Source organism: Phasianus colchicus, chromosome 9, assembly GCF_987193195.1.
Source record: "Phasianus colchicus chromosome 9, bPhaCol1.hap1.1, whole genome shotgun sequence".
Classification (NCBI taxonomy): domain Eukaryota; kingdom Metazoa; phylum Chordata; class Aves; order Galliformes; family Phasianidae; genus Phasianus; species Phasianus colchicus.
In genome coordinates, this window is record NC_143444.1 from 5,944,338 (window position 1) to 5,972,020 (window position 27,683).

At 47.8% G+C, this 27,683-nt stretch overlaps 1 protein-coding gene across 1 annotated transcript; it reads left to right on the forward strand.

Annotated features, from left to right (window-relative positions):
• The first annotated feature begins 5,669 nt into the window (after window positions 1-5,669).
• On the forward strand, window positions 5,670-27,656 carry NMNAT2 (nicotinamide nucleotide adenylyltransferase 2). Its single transcript, XM_031595493.2, has 11 exons — window positions 5,670-5,822; window positions 19,428-19,516; window positions 20,003-20,070; window positions 20,414-20,492; window positions 20,984-21,110; window positions 21,720-21,800; window positions 21,891-21,935; window positions 22,621-22,697; window positions 23,892-23,993; window positions 24,571-24,638; window positions 24,792-27,656. Exons 1-11 carry the CDS (start codon window positions 5,738-5,740, stop codon window positions 24,892-24,894), a joined length of 924 nt encoding a protein of 307 aa, XP_031451353.1. The 5' UTR covers window positions 5,670-5,737; the 3' UTR covers window positions 24,895-27,656.
• Window positions 27,657-27,683: the final 27 nt, after the last annotated feature.

The window sequence follows — 27,683 nt, forward strand, 5'->3', positions numbered from 1 at the left end:
AGCCACTTCCGGCGGCGCCACCGGCAAAGCCTTCCCCCGCGCCTTCCCCCCCCGCCGACCCTCAGCGGCGGCCGCCGATTGGCTCTCCCGTCTCTATGGCAACCCAGGGGGGCGGCCGGGCGTCGCCACGGCAACCGCGGCGCCTTCCCGCCCCCCCACCCGGCCGGGCTTCCCGCGCCTCCCGCCCCGCGCCTGTGGTACCGCGCGCCGCCCCGGGGCTCCTCGACGCCTCGCGAAGGCCTCGGTGCCGAGCCGAGCGCCCTGCGGGATCCCCGGCCCTCCGCGAGCGGGCGAGGCGCCTCCTGACGGGACGGCTTTGGGCGGGAAGCCGCCCCGGGCACCTCGTCACCTCCAAATAGAGGAACCCGCGCATATATGGAACCCAGTGTATGGGTGCCTCATCTCTGCAGTGCCCGAGCAGGCAGCCGATCCCACGGCAGGGGCTGGATGGTCTGTTAAATTCCCCTGTTAAATTCCCCTCCAACCCAGAGCCTTCTGTGGTTCTAAGCGAGCCGAAGGACGAAGCGTGAGATCGTGTTTTGAAAGTAAATCCCTCCTGAGATCGGTTTCACAGCAGTCGCAGCCGCGCAGCTCCCACTGCGGCACCTGGAGTTCTGCCTCCATCCCTGCCCTGTGCGGCTCTCGGCTGCAAAGCAGGAGCGAAGCGGGCAGCACTGGGCAAACTGGGGTTGCTCCCATCTCCCAGGAGGATGGAGTTGGTACAGCCAGGGCTTTGCGAGCAGGAGCACTTGGTGCTTCACGTTGCCCCTGGCTCCCACTGTTTGATCTCATCCTTCTCGTATGCCGCAACCCACAGCACCAGAGAGGTGCCATCGGAACGGCTTAAATCACCTTCAGCAGCAAAAGCCTAAACCTTGCATGTTTTGATGCTGTGATTTTATGGTTCTAGCTTGGCAGTCTCTCTGTGAGCCTCGCTGCTCCCAAGGAGCTGAGCTGCGATCATCCATTCCCACTAACTCACTCACTTCACTCACACCAGGGGCTGTGCCCCCCTCCCTTCTTAACCCTTGGCCAAACAATCTTTTCCACCTCTTTTGCCAGGGAGGATCTCTTTGCCAGGAGCTGCCTTCCAAGCAGGATGAAACTATAAGGTACAACTGTACTCCAGCCACCAAAATGCAAATGGCACTAAGACACATCCTCTGCTTTGCATCCCCCATGGCAGCAATGCTTTGCTACTACCTATATTTATTATTTAAAATAAAAGGTGGCTGCAAGGTCAATTTGAATTTTTTTTTTTCTTTTTTTCTTTTTTTCCAGCAGGCTTTATCACTGTCCTGGGCCTTACCCAGTGTTACTGGAGCAGCTGATTGTGACTGTGTGTATGCTTCTGAGCAGAAAGTATGTATCTGTGCAAAAAGGAGTTTTTGGAGCTGCTTCACCCTGAACTATGTTTTTGCATGTGGATTCAAAGACAGAAGCTTAATTTGAGACTTCTCAGCTAGGTAGAACACCCTGGGTGGCAACCTCTGGCTTTCTGCAACATCTCCTTCACCAGAGCATGTGGGTCTCAACCAGGAGGCTGCAATGCATTCCCTCAAGGTGCACTGGGAGAAGCAAGGAGTGGGCAGTGTTGACTCAGCGGCTGTCTTGTTAAATCTTGTCCAAGTTGAATCTGTTCAAGAGCTGCCCCAAAAGACCTGAGGGAGCTGTATGGGGCAAAACTGATCCCCAATCATTGTATCAGGGAGCAAGCAGACCTGGTTTTTCTTATTAATCTCTACTCCAAGCTATTTGGGTGCACAAAGCAAAGGGCATAATCTCCTTTTTTTTAAGGGGGAGTCAAAAGTCTTTCTCCTTAGTTTTACTCTAAGAGATTTGTGATATGAGTTTTATCTTTAAAGAAGCAGATTTCTCACAGAAGCCAATGCATATCAACATTTTTATCATTAACGAGCCAATAATCGTGGCCTAGCATTTTATGAATCTCATGGCACTGGGAAGGATTTGATCCCCAGATGAGCATGGTTGACTGGAGAGCCTGAAGACTCAGCAAATAGCAATGTACCTTGGCATCCAAAATGCCTGGGAGTGAAGCTTCTCCCCAGTGTAAGAGTCACGATCCCAAATGTGAATCCACCAGCAGCCTCTCTTATCACTGGGGCTCAGTGTTTCAAAGACCTCTGATGCATTTATCCTCAGAGCACTGCTATAAACTGCTCTAAGAGTGAGCAGCCATACCCATTTAACAGGCAGTCAGAGAAACCTGAGAGGTTTCCTCGAGGTAATATGAGAACAGAGAGTTGGATGCAGACCAAAGCCTGATCCCACCCTGCTTCATTAACTCTAACCTCTTTAATTGTCCACCCTGGAAGCGTTGTGGAATACAAAGTCTCCCTTTGGGCATGTGGACTCTCCCATTTTCATGTATGATGTGGCCACTGGTTGACTGTTCATCTCAAGTATCAGACCTTGACTTGTGGATGTCTGAAACGTCATGTTTGTCTGCTGCTCTGTGTGGAAACAAGGATCAAGGAAAGCAGAGAGTACAGTGCACAACAGCTGAATGATAAAACCTCAGATCATCTATCAATGTAATGGTTGTAAGAATCTAAATATTATGAATGCAGGAAATTAGCACTTGAAGCAACTGAAGAACCTGAAGGAAGAAACGAGTGTAAAGATACGTAAGCTGTCTTATTTTGCCTTGCATTTGTCCCTCTCAGCAATTAGTTATAATGTATTTGTTGTTGTGTCAGGTATTCTGACATGGGTTTTAATTGTTAGTGACTCATCTTTTCCTAATTACAATATCACTGTTCTAAATAGAGTCTATACATAAAACTTCAGAATTTTTAAGTCTATGAAGGTGTGTAAAGTCTTCATTATTCCCTTTCATACAATGGCTTAGGCTAGAAGGGATTTTAAAGATCATCTAGACCAGGCTGCCCTGAATCCCATCCATCTGGCCTTGGATGCTTCCAGAGATGGGATGTCCACAGCCTCTCTGGACATCCTGTTTCTATTCTGGACAGGAGGGAAAAAAAAAAAAAAAGAAAAAAAAGTCAAAATGCTGCTTTTCTTAAATAAATCCTTTTTAATCCTTATAATTCATAAAGTATCTAATGGATTTACTTGTAATTCTCTAAGAACATGTGCTGTGCATTCTGGAAAGATATACCCTTTCACAGCAAATAAAAGCCAAATCCAGCTTGGAAAGGAAGGAAAAAAAAGCCATTTGTGGGGAGTCACACCGAGTGTCTCCATCTCCCACCCCTACCATAGCCCAGCTCAGACCATAACCACACAGACTGATTCTGCATGGCTGAGCTGTTTAACCTCAGACAGAATTACAGATGCTAAAATGCCAGTGGAGCTGGTTGCATCTGTGGCCAGTGCTCAGCTTCTGAATAGATGCAAGAGAGAAATCTTTTCCCAGGCTGACCTTCCTGAGGAGTTATCTTCAAAAGTCAGCTGGATGCCCTAGAAGTGCTCAGATGGAAGACAGTGGGAAAAAATATGAAATAACATCCCCCACTCCACCTCCTACCAAGCCAATATATTCTATATTGGAAGAATGAATCTCCTCCTGTACACCCTGGGTACAGGTAAGCTGTGCCACTGGCTCTCTGACCACCACAATGGCTTGCCAGCATCACAGCACCCGCTTCCCGCACCGGCAGCGTTGCTAAGTGACAGCCGATGTACAGCATCTGTCATCCACCCAGCACTCATCCACCCAGCACTCATCCACCCTGCTCTCCTCAGAGAAGCACATTTTTTCACTTTCTCCATTTATATACCTAACAGCAGCACCTGGTGCTCCTGCAGGTGCAGGTTGTGCCTCCTATGGAAGGTTATAGGGATAAGATCTCTAGACAAGCATTTCCTACGTAAACATAGTGGCAGAAGAGTTAGGATTAACAAACAATTGCTTTACAAGTGCCTTGCCTGTGCTTCAGCTTATTTCCTATGAGAGGATGCACAACAGAATGAGAGCAATGTGGAAAACAGCTTGTGCAGAGCAACCTCCTAGTTCAGTGCCAAAAACTTGTGAATTCAGGTCACCCAGTGCCCCTCCAGTGCTTCATCCAGAAGTCACGTTCTCATCCAGAAGGAACTGAGTGTGTGAGGTTGCCACATCCAAGCACTTGTTAAACGTTAAGGGAAAAAATCAACGTAGCACTAAATCAGCTTTGGGGGGGGGGGGGGGGGAAAGACCCACTCAAACAAACAAACAAACAAACAAGGCACTGATGTTTCATCAGTACTTCAGTGCAGAAGAGCTCACAGCAAAGAGAGGTCACGATGCCATTCCTCAGCCTGAAGAAGAGGTGTCTGTCCCTCAGTCTCCGCAGATAACTTCTGAAGCTGTTGGCTAACTTTTAACCAAAAAAAGAGAACAACTTTTATGAAGACAGATGCACAAGAACACACACGCATGAGCACACAAGTATGACCAAAAGAGGCTTGAGGAATGCCCTCTTTTTCTGCTGTCACCCTGAGGCTGATAAATGCTAATTAAAGGCTGTAGTTTTAAAGGCAGAGCTACTGCAGAGACACTGCATGTTCTGAAGCAGTGACTCCCTTCTGAGGCAAGCAAGGAGGTGTAGCACAAAGAAAAGCCCAGCACAAACCTCCAAATCTCACCTCTTTCTCTGAAACATCAGATGTCCTTACAGAGCTAGTGAGAAGGCACAGCACCACTGCTGAGACAACCTATAAGTGCACCACGTCTTTCCTGATGATGTTATTTCTTCATTTATTTTATTTTATTTTTTTTATCACTGTTCTCCCCACACAACCAATGGAAAAAGGTGGCTCTGCTTCCCTGGCCTTTCTTGCAAATGTGATGCCATTATTTTCAGGGCATTCTTGCTTTTAATGTGACTTAGGGGCCACCATGTGCACTTAACCTAATGGCTGACCTAATCCAGATGTGTACCCGAAGGATTTAGGGGTTCTTTGAGCAACTCAAGGACTTCTTGGGCTTCTTCCCCAGGAGTGCTGCCTTGCATGCTGCTCAGGGGTATGACAGAAGAGGTCAATGGATTTAACAGATAGAGGAAGGGAAAGGAAAACTAGGTGGAAGCAAATAACTCCCTGCTGGGAGAAAAAGGCTTTGTTTGGGAAATGGGGAGAGGCAGCAGCTGAAAGCAGCCTCTGGGAGGTGGCTGAAGGCAACTGCCCACAGCTCTGTCTCGAGGAACTCAAATGAGAAATGAAAACAGTCAGTTTCGTACTAGTTTACCTTGCAGTAAAGACTATTTTTTGGCTCAGCTATGGAAATTTCACTTCCTTCAGCTGGTGAAAGGGAGGTGCTTGGTGCCTGCCAGGGTGTTTTCTCCTTGGAGCCCTAGAAAAGGGCTGGGATTTCCAAGGCCTTTGAGCAAGACCATGGAGGCACTCTGTGTTGCTGCACCCAAACACTGAGTTTGTGCGGGTGCATGCAGGGGGTGCTGCCCACTGGCCCCATTCCTTGGGCAGCTGATGCAATGCATGTCCACTTGTATCCCCGTGTTATGTGTGCGTGTGCAAGCCAACTTGGACCCTCGCGTGCCCCCGTGCCGGCGGCGAGCTCTGTGTACCCCAGGCTGCCCGCGCCAGCCCCGGGCGGGGGCGGGGGGAGGTCTCGGCTCCATCCCCACTCCTGCAGCCACGGCCCCGCCTCCTCTCCCGCCCCGGCCCCGCTCCCTCCCTCCCTCTCTCCCTCCCTCCCGCCGCCGCAGCCGCACCGAGACACAAAAAGCGGCTGGGGCTGGGCCGGGCCGGGACCATGACGGAGACCACCAAGACCCACGTTATCCTGCTGTCCTGCGGCACCTTCAATCCCATCACCAAGGGCCACATCCAGATGTTCGGTGAGTCCCTCCGGGACAGCGGTAGGGGGTCGGGGAGGGGCTGGGGATTTCCCCGGGGGTCCGGAGGAGCTCCGATGGAGGTACCGGGGGTAGCACGTCTGACCGGGCCGGCTCCGGGGCCCCCTGACCGGGCGCTGTCCGCGCTCGGTGGTGCTGAAGGCGCCGCGGGCGGGGGCGGTGGCACCGCAGGGCCGGGGCGGCTCCGGGGGCGCAGCGACCGGGCGCTGTCCGCGGCGGGTGGTTCTGGAAGAGCGGCGGCACCTCATGGCGGGGGGCTCGGGGCCCGGCCGGCCGGGCGCTGTACGAGGGGGATGATGATGAAGTCGCCGAGAGAGGAGGTGGTGGCGCGGTGCTGGCCTCGCAATCAACGAGGAGGCCACCGCGGAAAACGGCCCCACGACGGGGAGAGGAGGCGAGGAGGCTGATTTCTGTATCATGGGAGAAAGGCTGAAATCCAGGCTTGGGTTGTATTTGCGTTTCAAGTAAGCTGCGAGAGTTCCCTGTTTTCATTCCCCTTGAAGTGCTCTGCCCCCACAAAACCCGCGGGTTTGGTTCTGGCAAGGACTCTTGGCTGTGTTTATACGCTGCCGCTCATCCGTAGGGTCTGCAAGTCTGCGGTCTCTGCAGCACTTTTATTTCCTCCCTGGCTGAGGAGGGAGGGACTGGGCCAAGCAGCTAAAGCCAGGTTTGCTGGAAGTGAAGAAAATCACAGGCAGTTATTTGAAATATTAGACTACCCAGCTTTTCAGCTGATAATGAGTCAAAGAAATTGGAAACCTTCATGTGAGATGATTGATATTACTGAGCATCCACGAGATCAAAATGATGGAGATGCTAAAACCACTGCTACAGCCTGTTCAGGCAAGACAGGAGGGAGGGAGAGAAAGAGGGAGAGAAGGAGGAAGGGCAGTCTCTGTCAAAGGCAGTCTGACATGACATAAATACTGACCACTAAGACAAAGCTTCAAATGCCTTGAGATCCGTATACAAGCAGCAACTTACCTGGAGAAGGGGGTCCTGTTTACTGTGAAGTGTCCACTACCAACCACCAAACGAAATGGGAGCAGAAAGATCATCTCCTCTAACATACCTTTCTGGAGTACAGAGAGAGAAACCATCCTTGATGTCTGATGAGGGAGCAGATGCCGAAGGTCTCTTGATAGTGCTGGGGAAGCATCCCTAGGGTTTCTATAAGCTGTACATGGATTTCTAAGAAGAAAAATAATTGAAATCAGGTTGGGGTATTTCTGCGTCAGGCTTTGTTTTTGTAGATCGTAATGAGACGGTCAGCAGCCTAGAAAATAATAGCTTTCTAGATGGAAAAGATCACGCTGTAATTTCATTTTGTAAGTGCAAGCAGACTGTGTTACTGGACAATAATACAATGAAAACTTCAAAAAAATATATTCCCTAATCTAAAAACAATTGCAAACAAAAAGGAAGAAGAGGAACTATTTAAAAATCAAGACATAATTAAATGAAATTATAGAGACTTGGTTCAATAGAAGTAACTGTTGTTAAAACTGATTTTGAAATCCACACTATTTAGTCCTAGGTGACACTGTGATTAAGAAAAGTAATACTAAAAATATCAATGTGACCCATATTCACTGGACTAAATGGTAGTAACAACACTTATTTTAGAAAATAATGGTCAGTGAAATAACAGCACACAGTGGATATTTTCAGATTCCCAATGATTTATTTTTGTTCTTATTTTTTATTTTTTGGCACAGTATTTTTCATATCTTTATCAATCTCTCGTAATAAAATATATAATCTCTTCAGGTAAGAAGTGACAATGATCACAAAGTGGATATAATTGGAATTAATGAAGATCAGGAGCCAGTTGTGCTGTCTGACTTGGGTTGTTTGATAGAAAGGTCCTGCTCAAGCAGTGAGGTCAAATGCAAAGTCATGTGGCCAGTAAGGAGGAATGTACGTCAAATATAAACAATAGGCAAACAAATGTCTTCTGCCAAACAGTGATGTTGTCAAGAACTGGGGAATGATTGTACACAGCCCACTGAATATAAATGGTGTGATGCTGTAAATAAAGCAACAAATGCAATCCTTGTGCATGCAAGCAGAGGAATATCAAGCACAGGAAGATAGGTTGTATTATTTTTACATACTGCATTAGCAAAACCCTTCCTGGAATAACAGTAACAAGAATTGCATTAGCTCCGGAAACAGGCTTTATGGTGAGAGTTAAGAGAGGCTCAGTCTAGATCTACAAAAGCCGTTAAGGAGTGACTAGATCATGGCCTATAAGTATCTGCATGGGGGAGGGATGTGTGACGGACAGAGGCTGCTTTACTTAGCAGAGGAAGGACTGAGGAGATGCTGGAACAAGTTGGGGTACCGCACAACTTTGAACTAGAAAATTGGAGTGTGCTTTTGAGCAAAGCTTTTCTGTCACTTGGAGGCTTATAAACAAGATTCAGAAATTTTTCAGGAATACATGGCTTGATGTGGAATTTTTGTTCTGTATGTCCTGGAGAGATCTTGGCCTATAAATTTCTGAGATGCTTGAATAGGGATATATGAGTCATCTACATGGAATCTGACTTTTAAATCCCTATTCGATTTTGTTTGAGGACCCCCATGCTCCCATGTCTAAAAGAAGAATCACATGAGGGCAAGGGAATCCTGACCAAAACTTGTGTTACTTTTTTAGCTCTGTGCTATGAGAGCCTAGAAAAACAGTACTCCATCCTGTAAATATTATATTTCCAACAGCTGAATTTGTGCAAAATGATTGTCTTTATTTTCAGACAAATATTTGGGTTTCATGAGCCAGCTAGGATCATTTGCTTAATTTAAAGAGATGCAATTTATCTTTTTAAGTCATGGCACTTGTTAAGCTTAGAGGATATATAAGATTTGCACTGATGTGTTACAACAGACGTACCACTGTATGCTCAGTTCTCAGTTCGGATCCTGTCGTGTTTTATTCAGGATGAGGCCCAGCCTGTGTCCACAGGATTTTTGCCCGAGTAAGACATATGTTAGTTATTTGAAAGCACTTTCTGATGGGGAAAATGTTTCTCCATCATTATTTTTTTCCACCTGATGTGAATTTCAGATTCAGTATCACCCTTATGTTTGAGTTCCCAGGAACCTGGGATTTTTTTACAACCCCAGACCTGAAGCTGTAGCTCATGACTGACCCTTGCATCTGTGTGGAGTAGAACTTACCTCAACAGGGCTCCATCTGCACTCTGCCAGTTCCATGGCTGGGTCAGTGGGACTCATAAAATGAGTCTGATTCACATCTCTGTCTATAAAACAAATACACTGGTTGAAATAATTAATAAAATACAAATATAACATATAATAAAAAAGGAGGTGAGATATTGTGCTGTACATCCATCCATATTAAAGGGCTGTGACAACACCCACATAGCCCCGAAAACACTCTGAGTTATTTGTGGTATCAACTGTGCTTTGAGATGTACGTATGTTCTGAGTCACAATTTTGAGTTGTATATTCTGTATTTATGTGGCAATGAGAAATTCAGCCTAGGATGCTAGGGGAAGGAAAGGCAGGAGGAAAGAGGGCAGAAGCTCGTGTTAAGTCTCATAGCATTAACATGTTATGAGACGTAACACAGTCATTGGTTGGCTTCAGTCTGAGATGAAAATCCATCTCATTTATACTCTAGAGAGGCGTGGAGAAGGAAAGCAGGTCCCAAACTTAAACAAATACTCTTTAATTTCCATCTAGCACTGGACATTGAGCTCTGGATATGTGCTCAGTCCTCTTCCCTTGCAGCAGGCTGAGTTTGCCCCATGGCAGACCCACCCTGGCCTCACTGCAGTTTTCCTGCTACTTCCTCCCCATGCAAGCAAGGCCACCCAAAGGACAAAAGCCAACGGGCCAATGTCAGAAGCAAAATTCAATCCTTATGGTGCTGTAAATACACTGAAGCCTGTGCTGGCACCCCTCCAGATGACAAATGTCTGCTTGCTCTGACAAGTAAATCACTTCTCCACCCTGCCCCAGCACAGGGAACTCAAACTCCATGGATTCCTCCTCCAGAGCATGAAACCACTGGGCAAGATAAAAAGCATATTTTAAATAAGTTAAAGCAAACGAAACGACAACAACAACAAAACACAATTCACTTTGAAGGCAATCTTGGGCATAATGCTGGGATTAAAGGTGTCCCTGTGCAAGGTCAAATGCTGCAGGATCAGCATGGGTCACTGAGTATTTCAGGTCTGGAGAGGAAAAAAAAAAAAAAGCTGAAAGCAAAACCTTTTGTTGGGTAAGCTTCTTCACAGTAATTTGTGGGAAAGGTCTTGGCCTGTTCCATGAATGCATGAAGTTCAGGGGGTTTCTGATTATTTCTGCAGATTGAAACATCAGGGCCTTGGGAGGGGGGAACAAAGATCAGACAAAGTGCCATGTTTTGATATTGATTTTTTTTCCCCCTTTCTTAAATTATAGAACAAAAGTTTCTCTGCAAACACAATAAATCCCCATTTTGGCACATTTGACATTTGCTTTGTCTCTATAAAGTTCTGAATCTCCACACAAATTGTCCACTCACATGCAGCCTTCTGGCTTCCAGAAAATGACCTTTCACAACAAATTCAGTTTTACTGATATGTTTCTATGCTACTCTATCCACAGTCCATTTCAACTTCAGAGCTTGGCCACCTATCAAACTCGACTCTTGCTGACATGCCCACTCCTCCATCACCATTTCCTCCTCTGCTCATCAAGCTTTGATTAGCAGAGCATTCCTTGACCTCTCTGCCCTGCAGAGGGTGGTTTCAAACCCTGGCACTCATGAGATCCAGCTGTCTGGAGGCTGAAGGATGCTTAGAACTGGATTCAGAGGCAGCACAGCAGGCAAACCCCAGAGAATGGACCATGATGACATTACTTCATTGTCTTACATGCATCTGATTTTATTTACTTTTTTTTTTTTTTTTTTTTTGCATTATCAATCATTGATAATGAGTAGGTGATTTTAATCAGATCTGTCATGTCTGTCTGTATCCAGACTATCATCTCTTGCAGATTGCTTTATTGACTGCTGTGTTGCCTCAGCCCTTGTGAATGCAACTTGTGCCACGTTGTTCAGATGTGGTCTTGCAGGGCCTCTCAGCACCCTACATGCTTTACACCTGTTTTGTCAGTTCAGTCCCTTTCACACAGTGCCAACTCCTGGACACATGCAGAAAAACAAAGCTGATGCATTGGGTGAATCTAAAGATGTAACATTCAGTAAATATCCACTATCTTCGCTTCCATACCCCCTTTGTTGAATTTTCCCTATATCTTGCATTGCATCTGTTACTGAGGAGAGTTTGTATGCCAGTCAGTAGACAGGTAAAAAATACTGCTGATAAAAAACAGTGAAAGAGCACTCAGCCATCAAAAGTAAAACTCCCAATTGCGTTGCTTCTTAAGAGAATTTGAGCAATGAAAAATCCCAGTGGGCTGTTCCTTGCTTATTCAAAGCAGCTATTCCAAAGGCGCAGTGCTGAGCTCTGCTGCATTATGTAAACAGGCTTTGGAGATAAAGGGGCCAATCTGGGTAAGGAAAGTGTGAGGAAGAGGCAGGGGCTGGGGTTTTTGTTGCTCTTGTGTTGTTTCAATGGCTTGAATTTCAAGAATCACATTTTCTTACTTGTTGAGACAACCAAAGTGCAAAGCAGTTTAATGAGCCTTTTGCTGCCCAAAACAGGGCTGGGAGAGATGTGAGTGGAGGGACAGCTTGTCCTGTCCCTTTTTCCTTAAATGCAAATATATCTGCAGATGGCCAGAAGCAAAATTCCCCGTCTAGCAAAAGCTCATACAGGGTCTAGAAAGGCTTCGTTTCTGCAGCCTGCAACACGAGCAAGGACCGAAGGCTGCCTCGTACTTCCATTTCACCTCTGCTCCAAGATCTGAATGTGCAATTAGCTCCAGCAATCAATGAGGTAGTTGATGGGACTCCCTGCAGGACATTGCAGCTGATAATGGGACTCGGGACAGCTTTGCTCCCCACTACACTGGCATGGCGTTGTTGGACTCAGGGGAGCGGAAGGATCAGCCAAGCAAGGAGAAATATTGTTTATAATCTTCCGAGTGAGATATTACACATTGGACGTTGTAGCAGGGAAAATTCTGCTTGTCCGTGCTCCCATCTCAGCATCCTTAATTGGGGACGGGCTCTGCAACAGTGTGGAGGAACACACACTGACCCCTTGACCTCTCAAGCATCTCGTTCCATCCTCCTCACCCACAGAGGGGAGGAGTTTTGCCCAGCACCTGACTAAACTCCATCAGTAAGCACTCAAGGATTCTTTTGAAATATTTATAAGCCCTTAAATATTTAGCAGTATTTATTACGGTCGATGAGGCACTGTGTTGTCTCTAAAACAATGCCACCTCCTGAAATGGGCCACACACCTCCTGCCTCAACCAGACTCAAGCAAACCACTCCTACAACCTTAATCAAACAAGAACCAGGGCCTGTACTTCCATTTCAAAACCAATGTGCTCACTGAGAGGCTCACACCTCTACATGGCCTCCTGTGTTAATTTTGGGCAATGCCCATAAGATGCTGAGAACATCAATCAGCTGAGCACTGCACCCCAACAATGGCACCCACATCTCCCTTGGGGCCTTGGGTGTGTCACTTCATCTCTGCCAGCAGGTGCTTCGAGGAAAGCAAAGCCAGCCTAAGAGGTGGATGAAGCCAAGGCATCTATGGATTTTGAGATCACATTCTCTCTGGTTTTTATAACCTCTGAATCAAAGCACTTCCCCAGTGCCACCATCACTCATCCAAACAGGGCTGGATTTTTGGGGTACTGTGCATGGAGAAAGCCCAGCAAAAACTGTATCAGTAAAGAGCTCACTTAGGTGGGAAGTGAAATGGGAAAAGCTTTGGGGCTGGGGTGGAAGGAGATGAGCTCCTGTGGACTGTGGGAACACTGGAAGGAGCTGCTTTGCTTCCAGCTTCCTTGGTGCAAGGACATGTCTAATGTGCTTTGCACAAGGTAGGAATTCTCAAGAGCTATCTTAGAACTAACCCCAGGTCATGGGGGTGTCCATCCCTGCTCCCTGCAGTGGGGACCAGCACCTCTCCAAGGACAAGCAGCAAAGCACCACCCCAACATCCATTAACATCCTGATACAAGCAGAACAGAACCATTTCCATGACAGAATAGTGAAAATATTTGTTGTGTGCCCTTTGATGCTCAGCTTGTCCTACTTGACTGAATTTGTGGTCCCACAGCAATGAAAGTTGTGCCCAAAGCGAGCTGTTGGGTGTAGCTGGAACACGCTCTCCTCTGTTTACCAAAGAGTTTATTTTGGTTACTGATATTTAGGCTCTAATTGAAGCAGAGATACAGCCATGCAAATACGACCTTGGGGCTAAATTCATGTTGGAAACTGATGGATGTTGTGGGCCAGCATTTGCCCCGAAACGGTCTCCCTTGGGAGACAGGCAGCAAGAAAAGTAGCCATCAGTGGTGGCACTCATCCCCTGCTTCAAGCAAAGAATTTGATAGCTTTTGTGGCTAAACAAGACCGCTGTATCCCTGCAGCACCTCTTTTTCTTCCTTCCTGCTTGGGAGGGCACAATACTGCACTGTTCTCTGCTCCAGCTCAGTGGGCTCAAGGCATTTTTTCTCAAATGCTCATCTGTAATCATTTTGGCACATTTATCTCTAAATGAGGAGAAAACACTGTGCTGGAAGAGAGGAAAGGGCTCACCGCCTTTCTCCTGCAGCAAGTCACACCAGCCACTGCTTCCCTCCAAGATGATGTGCAGGAGCAGTGGTGGGACTTCTTACCTCACCATCACCAAGACCTCAAGACACCCTGGGAGCAGCTGTGGGTATCAAACATCAGGTGGATATGGTTGGCAGGACATGGCTGCCTGTGTTTCAGGTGAGTTCCAGCAAGGCTCTGAGCACATTCACCTCATCCTTTGCCAGGAAGACTTTCCCACCAAGTTCTCTGGGCAAAAAATGGTGTCATGTCTCATTACAGAATCACACAGAATTGCAAATGGTTGGGGTCAGAAGAGACCTTTGAGTCTATCTGGTCCTATCCTGATCCAGCAGGGCCACCCAGAAGTGTGCCCAGGGCCATGTCCAGGTGGCTTTTGGACATCTCCATGGAGGAAGCCTCTATGGGTACCAGTCTCAAAGGTCATTACAACTGGTGACAGTGACAGCATCATGCTTACCACATGCCAGACAAAAAAGTGGGCCCAGTGCCTGCCCAGAGGAGCTGATTTCAGCTTCAACACGAGTTCCCCATGATGACCCTCTGTACTCACCACACAAAGCTGATGGGGAATTCCTGCTTCCATCTGCTCCTTCCCTCCATTGTAGGATATGTCAGCATTTTGGAAAAAGCATTTTGACGTGGGTTGCTTTGCCATATATTAGACTCTTCCTGCAGAACATTTTCTCAGACTCTACACACTGGAGTTTTTTTTCCCAGTTACTGTATGCCTACTTGCACACATCCTATTGCAATATTCTTGTCCTGAGAAAATAGAAAAAAAAAAAAAAACAGGATGTCTTTGATTTTAATTTGAATCTGAGTTACACCAAATATGCAGTTCTTTTATATCATCTGGGGGACCCAGATAGATTGGAAGTGGACTGCTCCCTGCCCATTGGGTCTCATGGTCTGCTATTTCTAGGCCAGATTGTTGTGAACTGACTCAGTCTTCAACCTTTTCCTTTTCTTCTCTTTCTTTCTCTCTCCTTTTTTTAAGCCTCTAATTTCACTTTTCTTTCCCAAAGCCAGGAGTGGTGAGCAGATGGTGGTGGAGTGGTTCCCCTTGTTGTCCCTCAGGCAGCTGGGCACTGGTGGGGTATCTAGCTGGGCTCTCAGGCTTTAAAAGCTCAGCCTCCAGCTCTGTTCTCAAGGCATTTGCTGGCCATTTCTTTTTTTGTGCCTACAAAAAGCCATTAAAAGAAAAGTGCAGCAACAACTGAAGCCATTTAGCATGAAAGTCCCTTCCAATTTTCTTATTTCTGTGATGCCTATATGCGGCTATGGACTAACAGGGTGTGTGGGGGGGGGAAGTGTAACAGAGCAATTAGCTTGTAGATGAAAATCATTAAGCGTTATGGGGCTTAATGGGATATTTCTTCCCCCTCCTCCTGCTTCTTTGGAAAGGGAAGCTCTCCTTGGAGGGCAGCCAGGGCTTGTTTCTGTAGCAGAAGCATCATCCTGGCCCTCGGGGACTCGCTGCAGCTCCTGGGGTGTACCAAAAGCTGGGGCAGAGGAGCCAGGCTCTGTGATGAGGATGGGGACAGCTTTGAGGGGGCTGAGCCCCTCTGGAAGCAGCTCAGAGACAGAGGGACAGTGGCTTTGCCCCACACCTCAGCTTCAGTAACTATCCCAGCTTGCTGCCATGGTAATTTCATTTTTCAGCATTTTTAAAGGCCCAAATGGATGCAGCCACAAACACACCCCTGATTTGGCAATCAGTGTCATATACATATTTATATACATCTCTCAATTAGGCTGAGAATAATTTCTGGCTCCTTGCCTGACAGGATTTAGAAGGGTAAAGCATCATGCTTGTGTATCTGGGTCACTCACCCTGCAGGAGGAGGTACTTTGGCCAGGGGGCCAGCACCTGTGGGTTTGCAGCAGTGTCCCCATAGCATCCCATGGGCTGCATCTCCTCCTCTGCAAAAAATGAATAAATAAACAACTGTAAAGAAAAAGGAGAAAAAGGAACTCCTAGGGGTGCGTGTGAATCAGATACAAGGGCATTTGAATTCACACCTTGAAAAACGATGTGCGAGGAATACTTGATTTCATTCACAGCAGTTTAGGTGTTGGAGGAGCACCAATGGAGCAGAAGTGTTACAATTAAATATGCTCAGTTAGAATCACCAAAAAGAAACATCTCTTAAATAAGCAGTGATTTCCTAGCAGGGAAGCAGGATTTTTTTATTATTTTTTTATGTGATCTGGATAAAACAGTTATTTATTTTTTTTTGTAGCATCCTGAGATCAGTTATGCCTCACCATCATTTTGCAGAACTTTGGCAGCGTCAAAAATGCTTCCACAGCAGAAGGGAGGAAGGTTGGGCTGGAGACATTTCAGCCCAGCCCACTTCTCCCACGCCAGCCCAATGTAAGCAAAGCTGTTGGTTTGGAAACATTGCCACCAGGCTGAGCACAAAGGCAACAGTCCAGAAAACCAAAGGAACTCAGATCCTGAGGCCCTTTACACTAACACACAAGGTTAACCATTGACCCTAACCAAAAAGGATAACCCTCAACAGTAAACAAAAATTGGTAACCCTAAACCTTAACCCAAATATGTAACTTTTAAACCTATTGCAAATTGGTAAGCATCATCCCTTAACCCTAACACCAAATGGTAACCCTTCACCCTAATCCAAAAGGATAAACCTTGACTCTTAATCCTAACCCAAAAGGGTAACCCTTGACCCAAAATAATAACCCTCAAAACTAATCAAAAAGGGGAACCAGTAATCCTTAACCATAACAAAAAGATAGTTTTCCCAGGCAAAAATCTTTGAACAAATAGAGGGATAAGGCTGGGATCTGCATGGACAGCTGACCATAAGGAATTCAGATGGGAAGAGGAACGCAACACTACTAAGTTGTCTTTGGCACCACCATGGCACAAAGGAGCCTTCAACCTGGTCTCCGAAAGCAGAATATTTTACACTAAAATTACAAGAGGTTCTATCTAGAAAAGCACTTTCTGAGAGTGTGGAATGGCCTGGGGGTTTGGAGAAAGCATCACAACATCAGAGCAACCCTAACAGTTCAAAGTAATGTCCCACCAAATCCAGCATCCCATTTCCAACCCCCCAAATCCAGAAAATAACACTTGGGTTGGCACAGACTGACTCAGCTTAACCCCACATAGTGCACAGCACTGCTACCTTTGGGCTGGAAGACCACACCATGGAGGAGGGAGGCATCATCTCCTCCTAGAAAATCTAAAGTAATTTTGTCTTGCCTTGTGCAGAAGATGATACTCAGGGCTGGATAAGTTTATGTGTTTGGACAGGCGTGGCTTCAGCTGCCTGTAGCTTTCCCTATCTACGTACTGAAGAGTAATTCAGCCAAAGAAAATCGAATCAGTTAAAAAAACACAAAGCTTTAATGCAGTCTTGTGATTATAGCACCGACGTATTGAGATGCTGCAAGCACCAATGCTGCAATTTTATAGCACCCTAAAGCCACCTGTCCCAGATCCCCATCACTATCCTGGCCTTTATGTTCTATCCCCTGGTATTTGTGTTCTGCCCCCTGATATTCATCTCCTTTCTCATATTCCTGATACGTGCCTGCAACTGCTGGATTTGGCCACCAAAAACTCAAGGCCAGCTAAGAGCACTGGTCACCTTTACAGCCAGGAAGTGGAGATAACATATGTACTGTTTTGTTGTCCTTGGAGTGAATGTTATAAAGAATGGGAAGGCTTGGAGGTGACAGGTCATTGACTTCAATCTTCTCTAGGAAAAATCAAGCCAGGGCAAAGCAGGGATAATGAGAGGATGTGCTAATTTAAAAATTCATAACATTTTTTGTTAGTGAATTCCTTTCTTCTTCTATTTTTTTTTCTCCATTTTAATCACAAGATGTATATTCTATGCTGCCTTTTTTAAAAGATCTGTAAGAGGTACCAGGACACAGTGAAAGATGTCAGAAAGGTCAGGTTCAGAAAAAAAAGAAGGAAAAAAAAGACTTTTTTCCCCTTTCTGATCAATTAAAATTAACTGTAAAGGTGGTGATGGGAAGGCAATTAACATCACTAGCAGCACACGAAGAGCATCCAAGAGGGACAAGCTGCCACTCTTTCCTTTTAGGCTTTTTGGGGGACTGGTTTCAGTGTCCTCATCAGGCACAAGGGGCTCTCAAGCTTCTGCATAGTCTGTTCTTATGTACATAATTTATACCATGCATAGCAACAATTATGCAGTAGCACTGACCTAGCATAGCTGCAAATAAAATGATGGGAGAGTGCCCCCAAGAACAGTAGCCTTCAACCTCAGGGATGCCCCTTAGTCCTTGCTGCTTCCATCAGTACCATGGGTGCTCATCTCAACATGCACAAAAGGGAACAACCTCCCAGAAATCCCACCCTGTACCTCTACTCCTCTAAAACACCCTGTCCAACCCATTTTCTCCCCCTCGGTGATCCCATACCACAGTGTTGAGCTGGCTGAGCCACTGGTGGAGGAAGATGCTCCACATAGATCCCAATAGGCAGAGGAATACCCAGCAAAGATGGGAGAAAGAGAAAAGGATTCAAACCAAACTGCTGGTGTTAATACCTTCAAGCCAAGGATCCCAAAAGCAGGCAGGATAGTTTTAGGTATGTCTAATTCAGGCATTCATGATTTGCTCCTTGCTCCACCACACAAGTTGAGTTATTTAACCCCATTTTTATTTCTCTGGGTGCTAACATGCACGGAGAACAACTGGGAGCAAAGGCAGAGAGAGGATTTAGGGTGAGTCTAGGAGGTGCATTAAGGCTAACAAATGTCTCACGGGATGTCCCAGGGACCTAGGGCTGCTCAGAACTCAGGAAACAAAAGTCCATAGTAATCATAGTGCCATTCTTGACTTGCAAGTGTCTCACAGCTGTTTCTGTGAACAATAGTCCTTTTTATGCATGTCAAAACTTGAGGGAACACAATAATTTTGCCCAAGCGGTTCTACATGGGTTATTGTTTGCACAAAAAAAGTGAAGAAAAGTGGCTTTAGATAGAGACACAGGTACATGAGCACACCTGGAGGTGCTCTTTGTCCCAAGGGAAGTATTTGTCTGCACCCAATGAATTGCCTGGCTTCATGCATCACCTCCTGAGTTAATCTGGGTCCCTCTGGATCTGCCAGAAGAGCCCAGGACATGCCCCCCTTCCCCATAAATCCTTCTTTCCACAGTATTTTTGGGTCTTCAGGAAGGTCAGTGCTCAGCATCTCTACCAGCCCCTTTCAGCAGGGATGACTGAACAACCCCTGCTCCAATTCCTTCCCTTCCTGCTGCACACTGTGCCCTTTCCTGCTCGCTCCTAGCTCACACAACAAAAGCAACCCCAAAACACAAATGACCTCCCTCCCCATCTCCTGTCCCATATCAGCCTCTAGGGCTGACACCCTTGCAGATGTTTCTCTACCTTGTCCCAGAACACTGAGGGTTGTTCCACTGAAATCCAGACCAAAACAGAGCCCTTCTCCCTGTGCTGCTGTCATCCACTCCCACCCAGCATTTTGGATGAGCAGCACGCATGTCCACACTCTACTATCACACCTCAGCCATGCAGGCTGCCCAGCCTTATTTGCTTTCAAAATGTTCCTCTAGCTCTCCTGCTGCATCCAAGCCATGCAGAAGGCAAGGAAAACCAATGGAGGATGAACATGATACAGCCCTTAGGATTTTCTATTTTTGGGTGAGAAATACCAGATTCACAGATGGCAGCTGAGGGTTCAGCTTTTAGGGCAAGGCGGGTGATGGCCATACGAAGCTGGAGGTGAAACCCTCAAACAGCATTTGGCAAAGCCATAAAGCCAGTTTTGTGGGGCTTGATGAAATGGGTTAATGCACTGATCCCCTCTTGCTCTCCTCTAGAGAGAGCCCGTGATTACCTGCACAAGACTGGACGGTTCATCGTCATCGGTGGCATTGTCTCACCTGTGCATGATTCCTATGGGAAGACGGTGAGTTGTTCCTGTTATCTCCTCTTTGTATGTGCAATGTCAAGCAGTGAGAAGCCACAAGAAAGCCTCCAAGAAGATGGTGAAGGATAAAACCAGCCAGCCTTCAGATAAAACTTACAGTGAGAGCCTGTAACCAGATAAAACCAGAAAGGAAAGAAATGCTACCATCCAAAATGATGGGGGTCATTTTTGGGGGGTTGTGTTGGTTAAATGATTTTAAAGCCAGTTTTTATCCTAATACAAATGAGTTTTATTCTGAAGGGAAAAAAAAAAAAGCTAAAATAAGAAAGGAGATTTTGCTCCTCTCTTGTGAGATGCAGAAATTTCAGCAAGAAAAGCCATCCCTAGGCCTGCACCCACCATACCCTGGGTAACCACACTGAGACCTTCAGCTTCGAAAGGCAGGAATGCTTCTTATCCAGAAACAAGGAACTCAGATCATCTTTATGCACTGCCTCCTTTTAATGCTCAGTTTTACTGTTCCAGGGCCTGGTGTCCAGCCGGCACCGCCTGACCATGTGCCAGCTGGCTGTGCAGTCTTCCGACTGGATCCGGTGAGTGACAAAGACCACTGCAGGGAAGGGGTGCTGGGGCTACACAGCAGCAATCCCTGGTCCACGGCAGCCCACATCTGAGCTGGGACCAGTAATGCCATCAGGAAGATCACATTACACGCAGATATATCCAAGCCCAATGGATCGGGAGTTAAGAGTATGGAGGAGTCTGGGCATCGGCACATGTTCAGGATCTCTCCCGCCCCAGGACAGGGAAGGGACGTGGAGAGATGAAGCTACTAGGGAGAGCTGGGGTGGAAGGTTTGGAGGAAGGAGGTGGTGTGGTGTGGACATAAAGGCAGCAGCCACCAACTAATGCTGCTGCCTCCCTGTGCTCCTGCAGGGTGGATCCCTGGGAGTGCTACCAGGACACCTGGCAGACCACCTGCAGCGTGCTGGAGCACCACCGTGACCTGATGAAGGTGAGTCCCTCTGCACCTCGAGTCCTGGTCTTGCACCAGAATCAGGCTGCAGACACCATCCTCTGCCTGGATGGGCTCTGGAGCCCAGAGGTGGACATCAAAGCCTAGAACATGGCTGGGACAGATGGAGAATATACATATTCCTGATCTGAAGAATTATGCAAGCCATTATGTCACAGTTGTCTGCTCCTCTTCCCTGCCCCTGAAAGCAAACTGAGCCCCTTGGATGAACTACTTGCATTATCACCTATTGGCAGGGAGGAAACAAGTTTTTTCTCTAAATAAAGGAGTAGTAGGGTCCTACTTGCCCAAGACCCATTTGGTGAGATTATAAAGCAACAGGAAAGCTAAAGTAAGATGGATGGGTCTGTCACTAATGACGATCTTCATCTTCAGTGAGAGGAGACAGCTACTGAAGCAGCAAGGGTTCCAGGAATCACCTCCAGCCTTGGGGAAGCCATCTTTACCACTAAATTTCTCTCTTGCTGCAGAGAGTGACCGGCTGCATCCTCTCCAATGTCAACACCCCCTCAATCACCCCCGTGATCGGACAGCCCCAGAATGAGTCTACGCAGCCTATCTACCAGAACAACAACGTGTCCAACAAGCCCACCGCAGGTAGGTGGCTCTGGGGAGGAAGGGGAGGAACTGGCCACCTGTTCTTCACACCCCATCGTGAGGTACCAAACACTTGCTCAGGAATGCTTCTGAGCTCCTCCAAGTCCTCTTTCACCTCTAATGGTGGAGAAGTGTTCCCATTCCCTCTTCTCAGTTCTCTAGCTTGTTGGCATCACTGGAGATGGGGAATATCAGTGTGCTTGTGCTCCATGCAGCCTCAGGATCCCCAACCCGCCTCACGACTCAGATTGATTTTTGGTTGGTCCCAAATTTAACAAAAGATATCTATAACTCTATGTTAAGCTGACCTGTCTCCACACTCCTGACGAACACCAGTCTAGCTCCCTCTGCACTCCTGGCGGCATATTTCTGTTCTTTTCTGCTCCAGCTGAAAAAAACAATCATTTTATTTTTCAGCTGACCTGGGTGAGGTCTCTCAGCAGGCTCACAGTGCCTGAGGGATATTTGGTTATTTGAAGGCTGAGTCATCTGCCAGAGGAGATGTGGGAGTTGCTGTCCCCATGCATGGGAGCATCCCATGCTCCATGAGGGCAGTCAGCCACGGATGAAGCCTCTCCCCATCTTACTTTTCTTCTTCTCTGCCTTCAGCAAAGATCCTGGGGAAGGTAGGAGAAAGCCTGAGTCGGATCTGCTGCGTTCGCCCACCCATGGAGCGCTTCACCTTTGTGGGTACGTACAGGATTACAGCATCACCCCCAGCCCCATCTGCCTCCCCAGCACTCCCTGCCATGTATCAGCACCTCTATTCTTCCCTCCCAGATGAAAATGCCAACCTGGGGACAGTGATGAGATATGAGGAGATTGGTGAGTATGCAGCCCCCCAGCACCCCTCAGCACCACCAGAAATCTGGTGGCATGTAAGGGATGCTGAACCATCACCACCCCTGGTGCTAGGCAGCATGGCCTGGGGCTGAAATGGGAGCAGCGCTTGGAAACTCCTCTGCCCACCCCTCCTTACCTGGGCAGTTTTGTAGCTTTCCTCTATGGGTTTGCAAACCAACAAAAAAATCCTAAAAGCTCCAGTGCTTCATCATGCAATTGTACTGCTCAGCTTTGCTGTAGAAAAATCAAGCCATGCCCAAGGCTCAGTGCAGCTCCACGGATATCTGCAGATCAAGCCCCTGCAACAGGCCACAAAGCACTTATATGTGTCTGAAAATGCAGAAATGCCTCCTGACCCCATGGGATACCACGCCTTCGGGGCACATCTAGGTGTCTCAGCAACCCACAGCAACACTGGCAATGACCCAGCAGTGCAGGAGAGGAGCAGAAATAGTGCACAGGATAGTTCAGGGTTGGCTTTCTGTTTGGTACCATTGGGGATGCAAGGACTGTAGCTTCTTTAGCAGGATTCATTTTGGCAAAGGATGGTGTTTTGGTGAAAGAGAACACCCTTGAGCAGAGCAATGGGATGGCAAGAAAGGAGAGGGAGAGGTGTACTCAGCCCTGCTCTCTCCCATCTCTGAACACTTCTGCTTCCTTCCTTCAGAACTGCGCATCCTCCTGCTCTGTGGCAGCGACCTGCTGGAGTCCTTCTGCATCCCTGGCCTCTGGAACGAGTCTGATGTGAGTCATTTGCCAGGACCTCTTTCTCCCCTTCCCTGGGCTCCATTCCTCCACCATCTCCTGAGTGCTGCCCTGGTCTTCCCCACCATTCCCATCACTTGCCTCTGGTGCACTCCTGCTTTACAAAAAAGCTGATGTAAGAGAAGTGTTGCCCTTATGTTAGAAATGAAAGACCCTTAAAATCATATCAGCAGCTTGCACCTAACAAAAGAAGAGTAAATAATAATAATAAAAGAAGAAAATAAGTAAAATAATAACAAAAGAAGAAAAGAATTGAGACTGAGAAGAAAAACGGTATCTACTCCTCAGCCAGACATTGCCCATCTCACATGGACAAACAATCTGCAGTAATGACTGTGGTGAGATTTTGAGAGCAGCCAAGACCACATCCACATGGCAGAACACATTATAAGTGATGGAGAAGTTGTTTTTATTCTCCCTTGCGAAGGCAGATCCAACCTGCAGAGATGGCTTAGCTCTGTGTTTGGTTTTGATGTTGGTGCTTTTACAGCATCCCACTAGAATTCAGGCATAGTTCAGTGTACTGAGATGAGCCTCTCTCAAACACCACTACGAATGAAAAATGCTTCAATTCACACTGGAGGTCACCATCCCTCCACAGCAAGGGGAGCAGCCTGCTCCCAATAAACAGGATGGTGCTGGGATCCATGCACCACCCCAAGAATGCTCCTCCCTTCCATCCTGAGGAGAGCCTGTCCACGGTGATCAGCTCTAGAGCACCACCAGAGACACTAGTAAATAATAACATCAACACAAAGAAATCCAGGGATGAGGGGCTGTAAAGACAGCGTGCAGCAGTGCAGCTGCTGCCTCCTCCGCTCCAATCTCCAGTGAGGCAGAGTTCATGTCATCCTCGGGCAACATCTGCTGCTGTCCTTTCTACCATGATAAGTTCTCCCTGAAGCCTAACTTCAACATTCATTAACAGAGTTTAACCCTGTTCCTTTTTATTTCATCCACCACAGATCACTCTGCGTGTCACCAGCATCACTCCTTAACAAAAAACAAGTTTTTCCCAAATGTTGTCCAAAAAGAGAAAATTTGTGTTTAACCCTCATCCAGGTTTTGCCAAGTGCTTGCAGGGTGCACAGCTGTTTGGGGTGGGGGTTGGAAGCTGTGGCAGATTTTGCACTGGCAGGTCCTGAAAACTCTCTTTGTGTTGATTCTATCCAGATGGAGGTGATTGTCGGGGAGTTTGGGATTGTGGTGGTGCCCCGGGATGGAGCAGACCCTGATCGGATCATGAACCACTCCTCAATACTCCGCAAGTACAAAGTAAGTGGATTCAAATATAGTCAGGGAGCCAGAGAATCATAGAATATCCTCAGTTAGAAAGGAGCCCAACCCCTGCCCTCACACATCACCACCCAACCCCAATCCCTGTGGCTGAGTGTCCCAGCACACCCTGAGCTCTGACAGCTCAGGGCCATGCCTACTGCCCCACAGAGCAGACCCTTTTCCTACTCCTGACCCTCCCCTGACTCAGCTCCATGCTTCTCCCACAGGCCCTGTTGCTGTCCTGCCCTGCTCTGGGCTGAACAAGCCACAGCACCTCAGCTGCTCCTTGTAATATTGCTCTCCAGACTCCATGCTGCCTTTGTTGCCCTCCCTGTCACCCTTTGCTACACCCTTTCCATGAGATTAAACCTTCTTGAGAGCCTCAAAGTGCCCTCCCAAGCCCCACCAATGTCACACTGGACATGAGACCTGGAGAATTCCCCCCCTTGATTAGCCTCAGCTGCTAACTGGGATCACAGACGTGGCCATCACCTCCACGGCCAACCAGACACAGGTGGGGCAAACACTGATTTTCATCCCTCCCTTTGCTCATCTCTTCTTTCTCCACCCACAGAACAACATCCTGGTGGTGAAGGACGACTCAAACCACCCCATGTCTGTCGTCAGCTCCACCAAAAGCAGGTGGGTGATGCTGAGGGTGCCCCCAACCAACCCCCCCCATTCACGGGGACACCACCGTGTTCCCAGCCCTTGCTCAGGAAGTCCAAATTCCTGGAAAGGGGCTGTCCAGCTCCCCACGTAGGCTCTGACCCTCCTCTTCCCCTGCTCCCCTAGACTGGCCCTGCAGCACGGGGATGGACACGTTGTGGATTACCTCTGCCAGCCTGTCATCGACTACATCCTCAAGAGCCAGCTCTACATCAACGCCTCCGGCTAAGTGCCAGAGGCCCTGCAGCAGAACAGCCCTGTCGTCCCATGTCCCTACAGCTCTCCATCACACTTTTCTCTCTCTTTCTGTGTCTCCATCTCTCTCCCCACCCCATGGCCTCTCACTCTCGGCGCCGATGCTCTGTAGTGCAGCAACATCCAGGGACCGGCGGCACGGCCCCACGGGGAATGGTTTGGTCTCTTTTTTTTATGGGAACTGTCCTCCCCATATACACGGGGAGGGAGGGGGGCAGAGATGTGCTCAGTGTGCTCACTGAGGGGCAGCTCCATCCCCCCTCCCAGCATGTCACTGGGAAATGGTCCCCCCCGGTCCGTCCTCCCAGCATGCTCAGAGCAGGGGCTTCCTCTTTGCTCAACAAATCTAGGTGAATTTTTTTTCAGGGTTTTTTTTTTTCCTTTTTTTTTTTAAATTAAATAGTTGTAGTGCAAGCTCCTTAGCTCTCTTGCCACAGTGCCCTGCTTCCCATGTAATCCTGGTGGGCAGTGGGCAGGCATAATGCAAGTGGTTCTGTGCCCCGCAGAACCTCCTCAGGCCAGCAGTAAGGACAACCCAGCCACCAAAATCCTCCACTTGGCCCTGACAAGTCATGAAGATGGTGTTTCTGAAGGGGCAAGCAGTGCTGCCAAAGCATAACTTACCAGGGGAATGTCACATCTCACTTCTCCTTGTCTGCAAGTGAACTCAACCCACCCCAAAGCCAAGGATAGACGCTGTACTCCAGCCTCATGTCAGAAGAGGCAGCCTACAGCCCCTGGAAAGGGACCTGCTATTTACAACACCAAGAAACAAGGGAGGAAGAAGAGGGGAAGAGGTGGCCTGAAGCCACTGATGAGAATTGCCCCAGGCCTGGCTCGGCTGTATAGGGCTGGGTCTGTCCTCATCCTCAAGCCTCCAGCTCTCCAATGCTGGCTGTCAAATTCCCATTTTTCCTCTCTCTCCTTTCCTCTTCCTGTCCTTGAAAAGTTTATGCATGATATATTCGCCCTTCTAAACTGGCTTCAGGTACTTCACACATCCCTTGGGACAAGCCAGATTCTTGCTTTCCTGTCTGTGACAAGCCTGGTGGAAGCTGCTCAGCCAGATGCCAAAAAACAAGGCATGTAGCATGGAGCAAAAGGGAATAATTTGAGTCCTGCAGAGATGAGGGTTACTTAAGCAAGCTGCTGTCCTGCTGGGTATCCCGGGGTGCAAGGACCCTGCTGGTCCTGGTGGCTCAGCCTCTTGAAAGATGGCAGCCACAGGGAGGGGGGTACAAGTCTTGCTTTCCTTCACACCTTTCTCCCTGCCTTTGCTCCTTCCAGCTTCACATCTCCAGTGTCTATAGCTCCTGGACATCTGCCCATTCCCCGCAGACCTGGGCTGGTGAGATTTAGGGAATTTCTTTGCTTATCCCCAGCAAGGGACAGTGCTGTGTCAGCACATGTGGAGGCTGAGACTATTCCAAGGTATTTCAGGGAAAGAAAAGAAAGAGCTAAGTTTTTTTTTCACAAGTTGCTCTTTGGAAGCTTCAAAGATGAGACTTTGCACTATGGTTGGTGACCTGCTGGGCACTGCTGTCCTCTGTGTTACAAGTGTGCCACAGCCCCCTCCAGAGAAGGCAGCTGTCACCTCCCTAACAGCAAAAACACTGGGCAAAATGACACAGTCTGTACATACAAGGTCTTTGCAGCAAATATGTCAAATCCCTCAGATCCAGCCATGCTATTTCCAGGCAGTTGTTTACATACCTGGAGGGATGAGGGGGCACAGAGATCCCAGACCAGAAAGGGTGGCCAGAGAATGCAGGAACACTTCCAGGGATGAGCCCCCATCCTGCTGAGCCCCAAAGCTAATGCTTCAACAGGTTCTAGCTGGGCATCTCACCTATGAGCACCCAACCTACAAAAGCTGATAGCTAGACTCCTCTAAACCCATTGCTTCCACTCACGTGTTCAGGTTTTCAGCCTGTTTTTCCTCTCCACCCCAACGCAGGGGTCATTCCTGAAAACATCCTCAGACATCACACCTACATTTCTTAGCTCCAAGCTGGAGGAAAAGCAGCAATGTTAGAAACCAGCCTCCAAGACACACATACAAAGGGATTGGAACCTCTGGGAGAGATGAAGAAGCTGAAAAGGAAGGATGGTGGCTTTGAAGAGAGGAAAAGACAGTGGAATAACAAAAGAGGAGACAAAGAAGGAGCGAGGGCAGCAAGTCTGAGAGCAAGCTCAGATCCCCTTCTCCTCCCTTCCTCCCTCAGGTACATGAGATGGGACGTGCAGGAAGCCAGCTGGCTTTCCATCTCATTGTGGTTAGGATGGCATGCCTTAGAGACATAGCGTTGTGATAGGGATGATGAGTGTATTCTGTCTTACTAGTCTTATCTATGCCTTCATGTATCCGCTCAGTAACACTCACAGAACGGGACAAGGATAGGGGAGGGAGGGGGGTTTGGTACAGGTCAGTCAACGCTGGGATTGGTTTGGAAAACATCTATGGTGGGTGTGGAAAAATTCATCCCTTGAGATCCATGCAGATGGAGGGGAGGGGAGGAAGGGGCTTTCCAGCACTGCTGGGGTGGGAGGCAGCTCCTGGGTGTGGGTCTTTGAACCTCTGATTTTAAACAGTGGGGTTTGCTGAAAGAGAAATGAACTTCAAACGTCTTTTGGAAAATAAAAAAGGGGGGCGGGGGGAAGGGTTGAAGTTTGCCATGCCACCAATTTCACTTTTGTGAAAGGTTTTGGAGCCTAAATTGTTTTGGTTTTTTTTTTTTCTTCTGTTGCTATATAAAGAAAATG

Coding starts and splice junctions, on each gene's coding strand:
- NMNAT2 (XM_031595493.2), top strand. CDS start 5,738: ATGACGGAGACCACCAAGACCCACGTTATCCTGCTGTCCTGCGGCACC. Junction 21,111..21,719: donor GTCCAACAAGCCCACCGCAG/GTAGGTGGCTCT, acceptor CTCTGCCTTCAG/CAAAGATCCTGGGGAAGGTA. Junction 21,936..22,620: donor GATGAGATATGAGGAGATTG/GTGAGTATGCAG, acceptor TCCTTCCTTCAG/AACTGCGCATCCTCCTGCTC.